We start from the raw sequence: 20,488 nt of genomic DNA, 5'->3' as shown, positions 1-20,488 counted from the left end.
CCTCCCCACCCCCTGCCTGTATTCGAGACAGGCTTTCTGCATCCCTCACACACTGACATTGTTATGGTAGTTCTCAGCGTAGTTATTTCTCTAACTGCACTCACCACTCTGTGGTGAGCTTCATATCTTAGAGATATTGTCTGAGCAAAAGCAAATATAGTCTACTTGGTAAAACCTCAAATGGCTTGATTCAAAATAAAATAGCTTTTTCTCTTAATGACATTGCTAAGCTCTTGTTTTCTTTTCCTTTTTCAAAGATTTTTAGTGTGAAAAATAACTAGATTTAACAACTATATAGACTTTAAATAATCCATTACATCTATAATCTAAAAGAATTGCCTACAGACTGTTAGGGAGAAAAAAAATCTCTTAGGTTCCTATATTGTTTCTAAAAAAATATTAAACTTTTAAGTCACAATATTAGTTGCACATAGTAATTATTTTTAGTCATGCATTCTACACCAGAAATCTTAGCTTAGATAATTTTCCATGAATAGATGTAAGCCTTAAAATAGAAACCAAAAGTTTTAGTTCAATATGAGAAAAAGAGCATGCTGGAGACATTTAAGATTCTTTTTCTCTTTTCTTTTGAGTTTAAATAAAGCACAGTCTACACTAGAAATTGTGCTGAATTTTTCCTCCAAAACTTATATTTTTATTTTTTTTATGTGGATTGGTACTTTTCATTGTTTTGGAAATTACTTTTATATTTTACCATTATTTTACTTCTGACCTTTTAAAAAATAAAATACTTTGAGTCTATAAATACTACAGCATTGAAAAAAACACATAGATTATCTTTTTTACTGTCTTTTCATAAAATGTATTTCAGTTGAGTTGAGGCAGCAGTTAAAGTAATGTTCTTGTTATGACATTAACAGACAAATTTACTTAATCTCATTACTACCAATGTGCCAGATACTTCTCACCAATGTTCCAGATCTATTTATATGTAGCCCACATTAATATATGCATAATCTTTCAAGAAACAAATAATATGCACTCAAAACTTTGATGAATACTAAGAACTTTTGGGGGCATGCTTTAATGTGAACAGGGTTACTCTTAGCTCTGCTTTGAGCTTTTGTTGAATTCAAGTGTTCAAACCCAGATCAGCCAGCTGTACGTGCAAGGGAAACACTTCCTGGCTATACAATCTTTCAGTGCTGAGAGTCAAAGTTTATGTATAGTCTTTCCCAAAGAGAGACTAAATTAAAAGATTTTCGATAATATTCAGAAATAAGAAGTCTTCTGGTACTGGAAAGATATTAGAGAGGGTAAGGCTACATGGTTGCACATGACCAGCCAGGCTCAGTACCTAGCCAGCATCTTATACATCTCCTGAGCATTGCCAGGAGTACTTATTGAGTAAAGACCAAGGAATATCCCCTAAGCATGAGCAGAGAAGCTCCCTATCCCCCAGAAAAATAGAGAAGAAAATGAAATGAAAAGGCTTATTTCTAAAGTTTGTTGCTGCTACCTCTCTATAATGTGACAGTCACTTATATTGGAACATCTCTAGTCCTCAACTAAGAAGTGTGTTTATGCTTAATATGAATACCAAGAATTTTTACTCCTGGATTTCTAAGCCGAAGTGACTTCTTTCAGATTTGTATCTCGAATCTAGTCCTTCAAGCTTGTAAATATGTTACTATTTGTGTTACTAGTATCTACTGTAAGCCATTAGATTATAGTCAAAGGAAAATGAAATTACCGTTGAAGGCTTTGACCACATCCGTGTGTCTTTATTCTAGAGCCAGCTTTATCATTTTCACAGGAAATGGTTTTTTCATTTAAATACAGGCGTTAGGCTTTACTTTTTTCCAAATAATTTTAATATGTATAAAAATCTCCATGAAATTGGTGATGGTATTTAAATTATGTAAATGATCATTTGTATTTAGTATAACTAAGACTCCTCAGTTTTCTGCAGTTTATATTGACTGCATTCCTTCATTATATTTGAGAGATACTCTTTCCATATCATCTGTATTTAAAGATAAAGGACAGATATTCGATATCTTTATATTAATTCACATAATGAATAATGAATAATTATTAAAGATATAATAATATACAAATGTAATAATGATAATTAAAGGTATACAAATTTTATTCCTTGTATGAAACTAATACTCCAAATATTTAATACAGTTTTTTAAATTTTTTCTTTAAAAGTTGATTAACTAATTCTGGTTTCTAAAATCTGGTCAAATAAAGTGTGAATGAACCAGTTTTCTGTAAGGTCATTTTATTAAACTGGAGGCAAAGATTACAAAGGATTTATAAGAGCTACTTATTTTGTTCTCATCCATGCTAGTCATGCTCTGGCATGTAGATGTTATTTGTAGAATCGCAATTCAGTGTGGTAATGGGAGAAGGTCAGATTTTATGCAAAGTAATAAAATTTACAAATTTTGATATAGTTAAGCAATGTCACTAGAGAAAAATGGACTGTATCTTGATTGTTTTATAAAAATGATACTATTATTGGCAGAATGAAAACATGTTTGCTGGGGTCGGAGAGATAGCATGGGGGTAAGGCATTTGCCTTGCATGTGGAAGGACAGTGGTTCGAATTCTGGCTTCCCACATGGTACTCTGTGCCTGCCAGGAGCGATTTCTGAGCTTAGAACCAGTAGTAACCACTGAGTACTGCCGGGTGTGACCCCCCCAAAAAAAAGAAAAAAAATATGTTTGCTATACCAGTATTTCAGTAGATATCTGATTAAAAGTCTTGTTTAGAGCTTTCACATTTAGTCACTTAGGTCTAGTTGGCATGTTTTAGAGTTTTAGGGTTAAATAACTGGAAGCTTAAATAGTTTAAATTCAGATACTGTAGAGTTTCTTCAAAAACTTCATGGGCTGCTGAACTTTTTTTCTTTTCTTTTCTTTTTATTTATTTATTTATTTATTTTTTGGTGGTGATGGGATGGATCATATTCTGTGATGTTCAGGGATTACTTCTGGCTCTGTCCTCAATCATTATCACTGGCAGTGCTTGGAGTATCATATAGTATCCAGAGATTAAACCTAGGACAGACTTTTGTAAGGCAAATTCTCTACCTATTATACTATCCTGAACTACTTCTGAAGGCATTTTGTGTTATAATTCTACCTGCTTTAATCCTTCTTGAGTCAGAATTCAATTTCGAAATATATCTTTTTGTCCGTCATTTCTGTATGCCACTCTTAAGTCATCTGAATCTATAGTATTAAGTGGGATGATAGCCTCTCTTGCTACTGTGATGATATAATTTATAGTTGTGTTTTAAGCTATCGGTAATATTAGAAACACTTGGGAGATCTCTAGTTCCTGAATTCTGACAGTTTATAGTACTGATTATTACTAGAAATGTTTCTTCCACTTTGAGTTTTTATTATTTGGATATTTTATATCTGATCTATTGTTTTTTAGTGTTTTGTTAAGGTAAGCGACCAATATAAACAATATAATCACCATTTTTAATGAATGATTTAAGATCAATTGACTTTGGGGCCGAAGTGGTGGTGCAGTGGTAGGTCATTTGCCTTGCACGCAGCGGACCTAGGACTGACCACAGTTCTATTCCCTGGCATCTTATATAATCCCCCAAGCCAAGAGCGATTTCTGAGTGCATAGCCAGGAATAATCCCTGAGCATCACCAGTGTGGCCCAAAAACTAAATAAAAGAGCAATTGACTTATTTATTAGATAGACTTTATTAGACTTCATTTATTAGATAGAGCATGACTCAAATTACTATAGACCACTCTTTATATGGTATTTTGCTATATCATGCCAAGGGTCATCTACTTTTTATCTATTTCACCATTTCTGGTAACTGAACTCATCTAATGCATCTCATTTTTAAATAACTGTATGTTAATAGAATAGGTTAATTTTTCCCCAAATAAAAGACAACCTTCAAACAGGTTTGGGAGTCTGGAATGATTGCATAGTGGTAGAGGATTTGCCTTGTACACGGCAAACCCAGGACATACCTGAGTCCCGGTTCAATCCCCGACATTCCATATGGTCCCCAAGCCTGCCAGGTGCAATTCCTGAGCAACGAGCCAGGAATAACTAAGCTCTGCCGAGTGTGGTCCCAAAACTAAAACAAATAAAATAAAATAAGAGAACTGAGCAACAGCACAGTGGTAGGGTAGGGCTAAGATGGATTCGATTTGATCCCCGGAGTCCCCATATGCTCCCCCAAGTCAGGAGCAATTTCGGAGCACATAGCCAGAAGTAACCCCTGAGCAACATCGTGTGTGGTCCAAAAAAAAACCAAATAAATAAAGAAAATATTTTAAAATAATAAAATAAAATAAAAAATTAAACAAGTTGGATCAAGAAATTTAGTTTACTTTTAGATATATAATATATATAATCACAGCTAAATCCAACCATGTATCATGTAAAGAAATATAGCTACTTGTTCAAACCCAATTGCTCTTGGAATTTGAAAATTGGAAATATCAATTTGTTTAAGTCACCACCCAGGTCATATTCATGTGTTTATTTCAATCGTACTTGATTCCAAGTACAAAAAAATAAAAAGGAATGTAGGGAAAAATATTAGGACCAAATATCTATATTTGTACTACATAGTTAAGTGTTTTCCAATAATGTACTCATGATGCTTGAATTCTTTAACCAGGCAGGAAACTATCACATAAGTTCAGTACTTAGACTTCACTGTTCCTCTAAGAATTAGTTATGATCATTATTTAGCTAAATATATTTCATTTAATTGAGTAGTCAAAAACCTTTGAGTTAACTAAGGTAAACTGAAATTCAAGATCTTTATTATTTTTTTTTTGATTTTTGATTTTAAAAGTCACATCTGGTAGCACTCAGAGGTTATTCCTGGCTCTGTGCTCAGAAATTGAATCAAACTGGGGTTCATCCAGGGTCAGCCTCGTGCAAGGCAAATTTTCTTCGACTGTACAATCGCTCCTGCCTCCAAAATTCAAGAAAATTTTAAGTTATTTCTGCTTACCTTAAATAGACATTACACAAAACATGATTGTTGAAACTTTGCTAATGCCAGAAAGTATTTTGTTATACAAAGATAAATCATAGAAATTTTCTTTTGTCTCATATACTTAAAATATAGGAGTTTTAACTTCACTCAAAGGTGTCATGCTGTACCATCTGCAGAATTATGGATAAACTGTGCAAATAATTATATGTAATACATATATATATATTTAATAATCAGGGATTACTACTGGCTCGGCACTCAGAAATTTCTCCTGGCATGCTCAGGGGACCTTATGGGTTGCCAAGATCAAACCTGTGTTAACCACATGCAAGTTCTTGCCTACTGAGCTATTATTCTGGCCCTATAGCTTATTTCTTATAAAATATAGGTGATTGGTTGATTTATATACCACTTGACTATTTAAGACAAGAAATTTACAACTTTACACTTTATTATGTAACTTTGTAAATGACATGGCAGCATTAATGCAAAGTCTTACTTGTATCTCCAACATAGGAAGAATATTCTTCGTTTCTTAGATGCAGAACGAGACGTCTCGGTAGTCAAGAGCAGTTTTAAGCCTGGTGATGTCATACACTATGTGCTTGACAGGCGCCGAACTTTAAATATTTCTCAAGATCTCCATCGCCTTCTACCTGAAGTTTCACCAATGAAGAATCGCCGGTTTAAAACTTGTGCAGTGGTTGGAAATTCTGGCATTCTGCTAGATAGTGGGTGTGGAAAAGAAATTAACAGTCACAATTTTGTCATAAGGTAAGCTTTCTTGTGTTCTTAAGGATTGTAATTTCTTCAAGGATGTTTCATTAGGAATTAAAAGATACAGGGATGTTGAAATCTATTATCAATAGGAAAGATAAAACAGGCATCTAAGATATAGCTTTTCCACCTAACTTACATAACTCTACCTAATTTCAACCAAATTTACATTAAAAATTGTAATTATTGCAATATAACATTTAATTATTTTATAATCGAAAAAGATGAATTCCTTGTAGAAGTAATGTTCACAGAGCATTATTTCTTTTGGACCAAATGCAATATTTTTTACATTTAATATCATATTGGAAAATTGTTCCTTTTAATAACTTTTCTTATATTAATTTAATGCCTATGGCATTGATTAACTTTCTCACTAATATTTATAATTATTTTATAATTTTATGAATATTTTCGAATTTTTTTTTTAGTTAATGGATTGAGAAAGTAGAAATTATATTTGTTACCGTGGAATAAGTATAATTTAATGTTAATCTTTACTGGTACTTTTTGGCTTATGCAAGAACAATTTAATGAATATATATCAAATAATATGAGCTATATTGTCTTAATCACTACATATATTATTGTTTATTAGCATATTTTAGACTTGAGGTTTATCAACTCATAATTAAACATGTTTGTTTCTAATAAACACAATACTTATTAATTTATGTCTCATAGTTTAACTTTTGATTAGCTGTAAAACATTAAAAGGGGTTGTGATGACATAATTTTTATAGTTTTTAATTTTTAATTAGCAAATTTGAACTGATTATTTGACTTGTTTTATTTCTTTAGAAAATTATTGCTGCATGATTGAGACAATTAAATTGGAATATGAAATGGTGCAATACAATGATAACCAGGAAATTATGTTGATTTACCATGCTGATAAATAATATGAATTTTTCGAAATATTGTGGAAAAGGACAGATCTGAAAAAATGTTGTCTTGGAAATAGTTTAAAATGATATAAAAAGCATTATGTATATTTTTGGATATCTTTATTTATAGACAGCATTTCTCATAAGCCATAACACATTATATATAGTTTATAATAGAACACTATCATGTGAGTTCAATGTACTGAATATTGCTTAATATCATCTTAACATTTTTATATGAATTGAATGAATTAAATTGATTTTTTATAATATGTACAAGTGATTGGACTAAAAGAAAAAGAAAACTTTGAAAAGAAAAACTGTTGATTTGTAAGCAAAATTATAGCCGAATAGGAGGTAAAAATATTTTTGAAGATATGTCAAAAAGATGTGAGTGTATTTAGAGATGAAAACTTTGCTTATGAAAAAATGTAAAACTTTCTTCTTTGATAAGATTGCAATTAAAGGACAGGTTCACTATGTAGACTGTAAAGTATAACAGAAATGCACTATAAAATAATTTTGTAAAGGCTCTGGAAACAACCAACATGCCCTTCAACAGATGAATGGCTAAAGAAACTGTAGTACATATATACAATGGAATATTATGCAGCCATCAGGAGAGATGAAGCCATGAAATTTTCCTATACATGCTGAGTGAAATAAGTCAGAGGGAGAGAGAGAGAGAGATGCAGAATAGTCTCAGTCATCTATGGGTTTTAAGAAAAATAAAAGTCATTTTTGCAACAATCCTCAGAGACAATGAGAGGAGGGCTGGAACCTCCAGCTCACTTCATGAAGCTCATCACAAAGAGTGGTGAGTGCAGTTATAGAAATAACTACACTGAGAACTACCATAACCATGTGAATGAATGAGGGAACTGGAAAGCCTGTCCAGAGTACAGGTGGGGGTGGGGTGGGATGGAGGGAGATTTGGGACATTGGTGGTGGGAATGTTGCACTGGTGAAGGGGGGTGTTCTTTACATGACTGAGACCTAATCACAATCATATTTTAATCAAGATGTTTAAATAAAGAAAAAAAGAAAAAATAATTTTGTAAATAGATTAAGATTGAATGGATTCAGAAACCAAATTAACATATTCAAATATTACTATGAGGAGGTGGGATAATGGCCACAACTGAAAGTGCTTAGGCGTTATATTTGTTGATGTCCGAAGGACCATGTGATGATAGGGATGAACCCAGTTTGGCTGCATGCAAAGTCAGCCTTAATTTCTTTACTATCTCTCTAGCTCCTTCAGGTATGTTTTAGCACTTACATCTGCATAATCCACTTTCTTCAGCCAGCCTCACTTCTAATTCTTAAGACTTTATTTGTGCATAGATGTTGAGATATAAGAAAAATGAAGAAGGGTAATATAAAAAGGAGGGGAGAAAAGTGTTGTCTCATTATTTTTCAACCATTTATTACTCTCTATGATTGGGAATTTTCACACACGCCTTAATCAGACCCGTACAGAGCACAGAAAAGACCATCATGACATTCCCTTTAGAAACATTAGGTAACTAGAGTTCAGAGTACAATGCCAGCCTTTTCTTCAATAAATATATATCTTCTGCCATCTTTTATAATACAAGGGATTCGAGGTTTGATAACCCTTGCCTTCATTTTACCAAGCATTTCACAAGTAGAATTTGGGAATGCTGGCCTCTTACTTTATTTAATATGTATTTCATTTTCACTTACACTATTATGATCTCTACCTTGAAATTTATAGAATGTGCCTTACAGGACCATTTGGATAACAGTGAACTTAGAGAAATTCGGTATTTTATAACCTAAGAGTTATCCCATTGGGCTACTCTATATGTTAACATTTAGAATCTTTTTGTAACTAGATTTTTTTTCTAAATTGTGATTATCTCTATTATATTATTCTTGCAAAGCTGTGACACATTTCAAGAGTATAACAAAATTGACAGAAAACATAACAAAATAAAAATCTATTGAGATCTATGTGGTTAAATTTTATAAGCTAACTTTTAAGAAAACCTAAGTATATATATATATATATATATATATATTAGAATATTAATCAAAGAATGAACTGACTTGTGCTTTTCAAATGCAAATGGAAACATATAATTACATACTACGTAAATATATATTATATAATTATTTATATAATATATATATAAAGTTTATAGCCTGGATTGGGCCTTGAAATTTTTCAAGAAAACTAGATATATTTCATTTATGATTAGAGAGAAGTAAATGATCCCTGCAAAAAAATACATAGTTGTAGAAGAGCTAGAGTTAGAGAACTCATTGCTTTAAGTCTCATTTCATCTTATTTTATTATGAAGTTATGATTGCCAATTGATTTGAATTACAAAATTAGTGTATTTATTGGAGACTTATTTCATTGCCTAGAGTTGAAAGCTATTCTTTTAATACAGGAAGCTATAGGCAAGACATATATATTTGGCTATTGCTGAATTGTGATAGTTGATGTTTATGGAAAAGTTTAATTAGCACTTAAGAACCATCAATCCAAATGAAAAAGAAAGCATTGGCAAATGAAAAAAATCTTTGACACTTCTGAGTAAAGAATGCCACTTCATTCCAAGGGGCATGTGACTTCATTTCCTTTATTTTATTAATCGGGACACTCCTAAATACATAACATCCTTCAAACTAGTGAGCCAGAAAATTTACTGCTGAGTCTGGCAATAATAATGAACCAAATTATCTCAGTACCTAAGCCAGCTGTAAGTTAGATTATTTTGAAAGATTCAATAATAGAAATGTGAATCTCTTGAAATCAAGTAATTTTGTCAGGTGTAGTTAATGAAAGAAGAATAAAATAAAATGCAAGGACACCAATTTTCCTCAGAGAAAATTAAGTTGACTATGTCAAAAATGCTGATCATTTGTAATTAATAGATGGAGGTTATGGCAGTGAATGGTTATGACACAACTGAACCTATAATACTTTTAGTAATAAAAGTATTTATCCAAATATTGATGAGTTTGAACTGTGATTTTAAAACTATTATATCTAGCTCCCATTTCACCCATTTTTGAATTTGTATATCTTTGACTTTTTTTAGGAATTAGAATTGGGGAAAGGAGAAAGAAGGGTTGGTGGAGGAAGGGAGATTGGGGGAGAAATATCTATAAAGGAAGAAAAATTGCAGACTTCTAGCTTGGTATGAAGTTGCTGACTCCAGAATACAGTACCCCTATTTTTAATACTTTTATAACCCTAAACTTACAAATTTTAATGTGTCTTATAACTCAATAGGTTATTAGTTATGAATTTCTTTTATAATATTTTATTTTATCAGACATACCTGTATACTTACAAAATTTCTTATTCATTTTTATTTTTATTTTTATTTTTTTCTGTTTTTGGGTCACACCCAGCAGCGCTCAGGGGTTATTCCTCGCTCTACGCTCAGAAATCGCTCCTGGCAGGCTTGGGGGACCATATGGGATGCCGGGATTTGAACCAATGACCTTCTGCATGAAAGACAAATGCCTTACCTCCATGTATCTCGCCAGCCCACATTTTTATTTTTAATCTCTTTGGCCCAAATACCTTTTTTAAACCAAGAATGTATTTGTTATTGGGAAATTATCTTTTGCATGATAAAACTTATAGAAGACATTTTTAAAGTCCTATGAAAACTTATTAAGTGAAATAAGCTTTCAATTTATGTCAAACCGTTTTAAATTGTTGAGAGTGTTTAAACAATCTAAGATTTTTAAAATGATTTTCTTTTTTTGTGATTTAGTATATGTGTCACTGCATAAATAGAAATTAATTTTGTTGATTGCTTAGTTAGCCTTAGTTTGTAGTTTGTCTACCAATTTTTTTTGAAATTACGTTTATTAAAACAAATATAAATTATATCTGGTTTGCTTGCAGATGCCACTAATTTGTTCTGTAACACCTAAAGGAGACCATTCAATGTTTAGGAATTATAGTCAGATTGAATACTTAATAAACCTATATATTTTCAGAGAAAAATATTCAATTTAGGATTTATAAGAATTCAGATATTCTATTTTAAATTTATTAGAATTAAAATATATTATTTACTTTTTTTCTGGAAAGGTTTTAAGGAAGTAAAATAGTTGTTATCCAAAATCAGAAGAATCCCTGAAGAATATGATTACATGATTCTTGAAGTTTTTTTGATTTTTTTATACCATGGCATTGACTTTTGTTACTTTTACTTTATTTTTAATATCCTTATTTATACATGATTGAAGTTGGGTTTCAATCATGTAAAGAACACCCCCCTTACCAGTGCAAATTCCCATCTCCGATGTCCCAAATCTCCCTCCTTCCCACACCACCCCCACATGTACTCTAGACAGGCTTTCTACTTCCCTCATGCATTCACATTGCTATGATAGTTCTCAATGTAGTTATTTCTCTTTGTGGTGAACTTCATGTCGTGAGCTGGACATTCCAGCCCTTCTCTCTTTTGTCTCTAAGAATTATTGCAAGAATATCTTTTATTGTTCTTAAAACCAATAGATGAGTGAAATTATTCTGCATCCATCTCTCTCCCTCTGAGTTATTTCAGTCAGCATAATAGATTCCATGTACATCCTTGTATAGGAAAATTTCATGACTTCATCTCTCCCGACAGATGCATAATATTCCATTATGTATATGTACCACAGTTTCTTTAGCCATTCTTCTGTTGAAGGGCATCTTGATTGTTTCCAGAGTCTGGCTATTTTAAATAGCACTGCAGTACATATAGTAGTGAGGTATATCCCTAGGAGTGATATAGCTGGATCATATGGTAGCTCAATTTCCAGTTTTTGGAGGAATCTCCATATCACTTTCCATAAAGGTTGGACTAGACACATTCCCACTATCAGTGGATAAGAGTTCATTTCTATCCACATCCCCGCCAGCACTGCTTGTTCTCATTTTTTGTGATATTTACCAATCTCTGTAGTGTGAAATGGTACCTCATAGATGTTTTGATTTGCACCTCCATGATGATTAGTGATGTGGAGCATTTTTTCATGTGCTTTTTGGCCATTTGCATTTCTTCTTTAACAAAGCATCTGTTCACTTCTCCCCATTTTTTGATGGGATTCTATGTTTCTTTCTTGTAAAGTTTCATCAGTGCCTTGTATATTTTGGAGATTAGCCCTTTATCTGATGGATATTGGGTGAATAGTTTCTCCCACTCAGTGGGTAGCTCTTGTATCCTGAGCACTATTTCCTTTGAGGTGCAGAAGCTTCTCAGCTTAATATATTCCCAACTGTTTATCTGTGCTTCCACTTGTTTGGAGTTTGCTGTTTCCTCCTTAAAGATGCCTTTATTCTCAATGTTATGGACTGTTTTACCTACAGATTGTTCTATATACCTTATGGTTTCAGGTCTAATACCAAGGTCTTTAATCCATTTAGATTTTACCTTCATACATGGTGTTATCTGGGTGTCTGAATTTGCTTTTTTGCAAGTGTCTAGCCAGTTATGCCAACACCACTTGAAGAGGCTTTCCTTGCTCCATTTTTGATTTCTTTTCCTTTAAAATAAGGTGACTGTATGTCTGGGGAACATTCTCTGAGTACCAAAGCCTATTCCACTGATCTGAAGGTCTGTCTTTATTCCAATACCGTGTTGTTTTGATAACTATTGAGTTGTAATACTGTTTAAAATTGGAGAAAGTAATGCCTCTCATATTCCTTTATTCCAATACCATGTTGTTTTGATAACTATTGAGTTGTAATACTGTTTAAAATTGGAGAAAGTAATGCCTCTCATATTCCTTTTCCCAAGGAGTGCTTTAGCTATTCGAGGGTGTTTATTGTTCCTAAAGAATTCACAATTGTTTGATCTACTTCTTTGAAGAATGTCATGGGTATATCTAAAAGGATCACATTAAATCAAATGGGGAGTAATGCCATTTTAATGATGTTAATTCTGCCAGTGCATGAGCAGGGTATATGTTTCCATTTCCGTGTGTCTACGCTTATTTCCTGGAGTAATGTCTTATAGATTTTATTGTATAGATCCTTCACGTCTTTGGTCATGTTGACTCTACAATATTTGAGTTTGTGTGACACTAATGTGAATGAGGTTGTATTCTTATTGTCCATTTCTTCCCTATCATTAGTGGTGAATAACAAGGCCATTGATTTTTTGTGTGTTAATTTTGTAGCCTACCATATTGATGTATGAATCTATTGTTTCTAGTAGCTTTTTGGTTGAGTCTTTAGGTTTTCTAAGTGTAGTATAATGTCATCTGCAAACATTGAAAGCTTGATTTCTTCCTTTCCTAACTAGATTTCCTTGATATCTTTTTCTTGCCTGATTTCTACAGCAAGTAGTTCCAGTACTATGTTGAAGAGGAGTGGTGAAAGAGGACAGCCTTTTCTTGTACCAGAATTTAGAGGAAAGGCCTTTAGTGTTATGATATTTGTCATTGGCTTGTGGTAGATGGCCTTAACTCTATTGAGAAAGGTTCCTTTCTTTCCTATCTTGCTGAGAGTTTCTTTTTATCAAGAATGGGCATTTAACCTTACCAAATGCTTTCTCTGCCTTTATTGATATGATCATGTAATTTTTATTTTTCTTGTTGTTGATGTTGTGTATTATGTTCATAGATTTATGTTTATTATACCATCCTTGTATTTCTGGGATGAAAACTACTTGATTGTAGTGAATGATTTTCTTGATGAGGCATTGAATCCTATTTGCCAGGATTTTGTTGATTATCTTTGTATCTGTGTTCATCAGGGATATTGATCTGTAATATTCCTTTTTGGCAGCATCTCTGTCTGGTTTTGGTATCAAAGTGATGTTGGCTTCATAAAAGGTATTTGGAAATGTTCCCATTTTTTCAATTTCATGAATGAGGTTGGTCAGGATTGGTAGTAGTTCCTCTTGAAAGGTTTAAAAGAATTTATTAGTTTATCCATCTGGGCCTGGACTTTTCTTTTTGGGCAGATATTTGATTACCATTGTAATTTTCTCCCTAATGTTGGGGGCTTTTAGATATGCTACATTCACATTTTTTAAATGTAGAAGGTTATGAGTCCTAGAATTTATCCATATTTTTCAGGTTCTCATGTTTAGTGGCATAGAGTTTCTCAAAGTAGTCTCTGATTACCCTTTGAATCTCTGCAATATCTGTAGTGATAGTTGTGTATGTAAACATGTTATGCGATTATTTTGTTACTGACCCTACGCTAATAGGTGATTGTGCCCTACCCTAGGGTGTGACCTGGCATTTTGCCCCCACCCTAGGGTGGTACCTGATTCGGGGATAAAAACAAGGGTCTGTGGAAGGCGAGGGGCTTTTGGCTGGAACTGATGCTGAGGCTTTGGACTTCAGTTTTGTCCACCGAATAAAGCTAATATTTCTACAAGCCTGACTGTCTGCCAGCTGTTTACCCGCTGCTTCACCTCAAAACCGCCGGCTGAACAGGGTGACAGACATGTGCTCTGAACTGGAGGCGAAAGACCTCATCCTCCATCCCTCCATCAGTCAACCTCTTCAGGGGCTGACTTTAAACATAATGGCACCCGGATAGGCTGAACCTGGACCCTCAATAACTGTAAGTGAAATACTTCATTGGAAATTTCCTCTGATGACCATTAAATGGTTTCTGTGGTTAGTTATATGGATTCTGCCACCTTTTTGCTTACACATTGGTTCTCTGTTTTACAAGTGGATTATTCCATTTTGTTTAAAACTAATTAGTTTTGATCTAAGGACAATCACTGCAGTTGGATGGTTGTGGTCTATATTTCAAATGAAAATTACATAGTCTCCAGCCGTCATAGTTTGTGGAATTTCTGTGTTGGCTCACGTTGTTACTGTGAGCATAGTTATTGGCTGGTATTTAGGAAATAGAATGTGTAGAAATGGTGAGGCTAAAACCAGTATGGATAATAAGGAAATCTTTCCGATGAAAATTCAGACCAAGGTACAGGCTGACGAATCCAACCGCACCATCAACAATATAGGAATTTTTGCTGGAAGAAAAACAACTCAGAAAGTTAAGCCTGATTCTAGCGAATTGCATGACACTGGTGACTCAGACAATGATCAACCTCCTGTGCTAACTCCAGAAGTGAGGCCTTATTCTATTCACAAAATTGAATCGCACAACAGTGCAGATTCAGACGATGAACCACACGCACGGCCTCTGAGCTCTATTCAGAGTAATTTTGCTAATCCAGCCTCATCCCCTTTCCACGGTGTAAATGTTTCTAACTATGTACCCTATCAGATGGAAGAATTAGATCGGTTTAAAAAAGCATGTAAAGACTAAGGTCTAAAATCAACATACATTGTGGAGTTACTAAGATTTTGGAATCATAACTCATCTTGGACTTTGTATGATTTTAAAAGAATTGCTGAAATATGCCTGTTGTCTAAACAGCGAACTGAATGGGAAATGTATTATTCAGAAAGCGTTAAAGCCAAATTATATAGCCCTGATGCTACGAAAAAACAAGTGTCAGGTGTTACTCTATTGTATGAATTATTGATGGCAGAAAATCAATTTGCAAATATCAGACACAAGCAGCTTTACCTAAAGAAATCTTAAATTTAATTAGGGATATTGCATTTTCATCATGGGAAAAAATTGATTCTAAGAGCATTAGTAGAGGAAACTTAAAAAAAATTTTTTTTGAGTCATATGCAGAGTTTGTAGGTAAGATTAAAGATGCTCTGAAGTTACAAGTCGAAGATGAGGAGATGAGAAACTTCCTACTAAAATCTTTGGCTTATCATAAAGCAAATTCGGCCTGTAAATTAGTATTGAATACATTAAATGAAAAGGCAGATGTGAATGATTTCCTTTATGCCTGTCAGAATGTCTATGGGGAACCCTAACCCCCACCCCACTTAGACTCGGTACAAACCTTTCCAGTTACCAAGGGAATGATGCTTTACTCCCCTCGGGGACAGGGCACTTTTTGTAAACCAGGTCTTTGCCCAAAATCAAAAAGGGTTGTCACTGGGTGAAAGATTGCAGATCTGGAAGCCTCATTGATAATAACCTAAGTAGAGGTTTCAACACAATCCCCAAGAGGCAAATTGCCTGCTACCATTGTGGAAAACAGGCATATCAAATGTAATTGCCATTTCCATTCAGCTCCTCTAGGGCACACATAAAAGATGCATGGAAATGCCCACAGGGAGTCCCCCTAGGCCCTTCCAAATCAGGGGCAAAGTTCACAGACAATAATCCTTCCAAGCCCAGCCCAAGAAAATTCATCACAATAAGGGAATTAATTCACTCCACATCAGGGAGTCAGGATTAGACATATTATGCAAGAGGACATTACAATTTACCCAGGAGCATGCCCTTACATGTTAGAAACTGGCATTGTGGGCCCACCACCCCAGATACTATGGGTTTGATTTTCCGCAGAAGTTACCTCAACATAAAGGGTATATCAGTAAACACTAGTGTCATTGACTCAGATTCTATGGGAGAAATCATTGTAGTTATTACCGTACCAGGTACATGGACCTTTAAAAAAGGAGAAGCAATTGCCCAGATAGGAATAGTGCCTTATGTCAAATTTGGGACTTCAGATAAGACTAGAATTGGAGGTTTTGGAAGCACAGATCTGGGTGCTGCTCAAAACCCAATCGTAGCTCTGGTTACTAAATTTAAAGATGAACACCCAATGATCAAACTTCACTTGGAAGGGCAACCCTTTGATGACATGATAGATACAGGTGTTCAGATTACCGTAATTTCTGATAAAGAATGGCCAAAAATTGGCCTCTTCAGGAAATCCCGTATTCGCTAGAAGGAGTAGGAGGCCTGAGCTCCTGTCTGTTGAGTATGAGGACTATGATATTTTACAGCCCAGAAAATCAAAAAGTGATAATCAGACCTCACATGGGCCCATTTTCACCATCCCTGTGTGCCGTGACCTACACAAACAGTGGAAAGCAGAATTCCACATCCCATTAGCTCCAGAAGAGCCCGAACCTTCTTTTGGTTTAAAAACCCAAAATTTTTAGTAGGGGCCACTTCCATAAAAACACCAGCACCAGTAAAAATAAAATGGAAATCTGACGAACCAATTTGGACAGGGCAGTGACCCCTTAAAACTGATAAATTAAAGGTGCTGACAGAATTAGTGGAGGAACAGCTATGTTTAGGACATATTGAACCATATTTTTCTCAATGGAATTTACGTATATTCACTATAAAAAAGAAATCTGGTAAATGGAGACTTTTGATGGATCTTAGCTGTAAATTTATCCATGATACCTATGGGCAAATAGCAGACTGGTTTACCATCACCTGTAGTTATTCCAAAGGAATGGCCACTAATTATAATTGATCTGAAAGACTGCTTCTACCATATTCCTATTCACCCAGATGATAAAAAAACATTTGCATTCTCAGTTCCTTCTCTCAATATCACCCATCCCTGCAGATGTTTCCAATGGATTGTTCTTCCCCAAGGCTTGCTGAATTCCCCAACAATGTGCCAGTATTTTGTAGATAAGGTTTTGAGCCCTGCTCATGAAAAATTTCCTCAAACCATGATATTTCATTATACCAAGATGATATCTTGGTCACAATGAACAATGAAACAGATTTACAGGACTTATACTCTTATGTTATTGACTTTTTACTAACATCAGGACTGAAAGTAGCTTTAGAAAAAATACAGATAATGCCACCATATCAATATTTGGGTTTTATTTTGGACGTGACGTCAATATATCCACAAAAAATTTCTATCAAAAAAGAAAACCTCAGAACGCTTAATGATTTTCAGAGACTTTTAGGTGATATAAACTGGCTCCGCCCTGCACTAGGAATCCCGAATGCAGAGTTGTCTAATCTGTTTAAAACTTTGGAGGGTGACCCTGCTTTAGATAGCCTGAGAAACTTAACAACAGCTGCCAAAAATGAATTGGACATCTTCTTGAACAGATAACAAAAATCGTTTCTCTAAAGAGTCATCCCAGGAGAAAAGGCATTTCTGATAATCTTCCCTACTATAGAAACTCTCACAGAGGCCTTGATGCAACAGTCAGGACCTTCAGAATGGGTGTGTTTACATAACAAACAGCCTCGCTCAGTTGTCCCCTACCTGCAACTGATTTGAGAGATTTTTTATCAAGGCAATACTCAGATCTATATCTTTACTAGGTTTTGACCTAGATATAATAGTTTTGCCAGTACCAAAAAAGGTAATTGAGTCAATATTTCCTCTTAAAAAATCTCTACAATTTCACAGGAGAAATATCCTCCCATTATCCAGCAGGAAAAACTTGAGACTTTTTAAAGAAAACTCAGTTTGTTATTTCTTCAATTGTTCAGGATTCCCCTATTCCCAATGCCAACGTTTTTTACATTGATGGATCCCAAAATGAAAAAGGAGGAATAACCGGAGACATTAATATGACCATAGATACCAAATATAAATCTGCACAGAAAGTTGAATTAGCAACATCAATTTACCTATTAGAAAATGTATCTAGGTGGTGCTAGATGTAAGGTGTCTGCCTTGCGAGCACTAGCCGAGGATCAGGACCACAGTTCAATCCCCAGGTGTCCCATATGGTCCACTCAAGCCTGGGGTAATTTCTGAGCGCTTAGACAGGAGTAACCCCTGAGCATCAAATGGGTGTGGCCCGAAAAACAAAAACAAAAAAAAAGAAAATGTATCTGAAGCCATGAATATAGTTTCTGATTCTTTGTATGTGGTAAATTTATGTCATGTGATAGTCACTGCTTCCCTTAATGCTAATACCCCGATCATACAGAACTTACTTAAACGATTACAGCAGCTTCTTCAAAAACGAACTGAGCCCATCTTTATCACTCATATTATAGCCTATTCAGGTCTTCCAGGACCGATGGCTCAAGGAAATAAAACTGCTGACTTGCTAGCAATGCCTATATTTAAATCACCTGTAGAGGAGCATTCAGCCCTACACACAAATGTTCACCATTTACATGTGAATTACCAAATTTCATGGAGGCAAGCTAGAGAAATTGTAGAAAACTGCAACATATGTGCACCATTAAAAAAAAGGCTCACATAGCAGGAGCAAACCCAAGAGGCTTACAGTCTAACAAACTTTGGCAAATGGATATAACTCAAACAGATTTATTTCCAAGAAAACCTTATCTTCATGTTGTGGTGGACACTTACTCTCGGTTTATGTGGGCAATTCCTATGTCTTCTAAATAATCTAAGGCTGTTTGTAATTTTCTTTTACAATGTTTTCTGTGATGGGTATTCTGTTGATAATGGGCCAGCCTATGTTAGCATAACTTTTGAATTTTTTGGTAAAGAACGGCAAGTAAGACATCTGAAAGGAATTCCTTACAATTTTAGGGGGCAGGCCATTGTAGAAAGGACTCACAGAACCTTAAAATCTCAATTACAAAAAAATAGAAAAAGAGTTTTACCACCAACGGATTTGCTATCTTTGACTCTTATCACACTAAATTACTTAAACTTACTCCAAGGGGAAAGTTACACTGCAGCGGAAAGACATTTTAAAGAAGATATTCAGAGACAAGAAACAACCCATAAACCTATTTGGATCAAGGAGGATGAAAAATGGATAGCTGAATATCTTCTCCTGAGAGGAATGGGTTTTGCCTATGTTTCTACAAATGACAATCCTCCCAAGAAATTTTGGGTTTCATTACGCCTTGTTAGAAATCGGGCTAGCACAAATGATCAGGTTCAGACTATAAACTCCCCTTCAGAGCAAAAGCAGAATACTCAAGACATTAACAACAGTAATATTGCTGAGGTCTCTGGGGCAGGGAACAACGATTTAGCTGTCACACACTATACATTGAGTGAGACTGACGGTAGTGATAAACCCTACATTCTGAGATGCAAAAGGAAAGACAGGAACCTGTCTTAACTGGGCTACAAAATATAGGAAACTTTCTACATGAACTCAGTATAGCAATGCTTGTATAATATTTCAGACTTGACTTAGTATTTTTATCAAGATCATTATAAAAAGGATATTAACAAGAAAAATTCAATGGGGCATGAAGGTAAGTTAGCCGAAGTATTTGGTCGGCTCATCAAAACCATGGGAAATGGATTTCATAGATATACTAACCCTGAAAGCTTCAAAGTAACAATTGGTTTACTTAATGACCAGTTTGCTGGACACAATAAGCAGGATCCACACGAACTACTGATGTTTCTAATAGAGGGAATACATCAGGACTTGCTTACTGTAAATCTAAAGATAGACAAAACTACACATCTTATGGAAAATGAAAATTATGAATAATTTAGTCCAGAACACCACAAGGCTCCCAAATCTATTATTTAAGATCTCTTTCAAGAACAGTTCAAATCTATACTACAGTGTCTCACATGCCACCAAAAGTCTGAGACATTTATGAGACATTTGTTCATTTGTCTCTGACTGTTACATCTACAGGTAATTGTACATTACAGGAATGCCTCTCTGAATTTTTTAAAGAAGAAGAGTTAAGGGATGACAACAAAATTCAGTGCAACAGCTGCAAAACTAGAAGAGATTTTTCAAAGAAAACGTATTTATGGAAACTGCCACCAGTACTTATAATACACTTGAAACGTTTTGCTTTTGATGGCAAACATATAAAAAATTGCAAACTCATGTGGATTTTCCTTTAGAAGACCTCAATTTAGTAGAATTCACTTCAGAGAATAAAAGCAAGATTAAGAAATATAACTTATCATCAGTGTCAAACCATTATGGTAAAGTTCTCTATGGACACTGTACTTCATACTGTAAAATTGCTGCAAAACAACACTGGATCAATTTTGATGACAAGAAGATCAAAAAAGTCCCTAATACATATTGGTGAAATCCAATCCTGTTTTATAC

The 20,488-nt window shown here is 34.4% G+C and overlaps 1 protein-coding gene across 1 annotated transcript in view; it reads left to right on the top strand.

Annotated features, from left to right (window-relative positions):
- Positions 1-20,488, top strand: part of ST8SIA4 (ST8 alpha-N-acetyl-neuraminide alpha-2,8-sialyltransferase 4) — a 100,255-nt gene that overhangs the window by 14,214 nt on the left and 65,553 nt on the right. The window contains exon 3 of the mRNA XM_049769153.1: positions 5,487-5,744. Coding sequence (XP_049625110.1) covers positions 5,487-5,744 — 258 coding nt within the window. The remainder of the gene's footprint in view (positions 1-5,486; positions 5,745-20,488) is intronic.

Source organism: Suncus etruscus, chromosome 2 (assembly GCF_024139225.1).
Source record: "Suncus etruscus isolate mSunEtr1 chromosome 2, mSunEtr1.pri.cur, whole genome shotgun sequence".
NCBI lineage: Eukaryota > Metazoa > Chordata > Mammalia > Eulipotyphla > Soricidae > Suncus > Suncus etruscus.
This window is presented reverse-complemented; position numbering and strand designations above follow the sequence as displayed.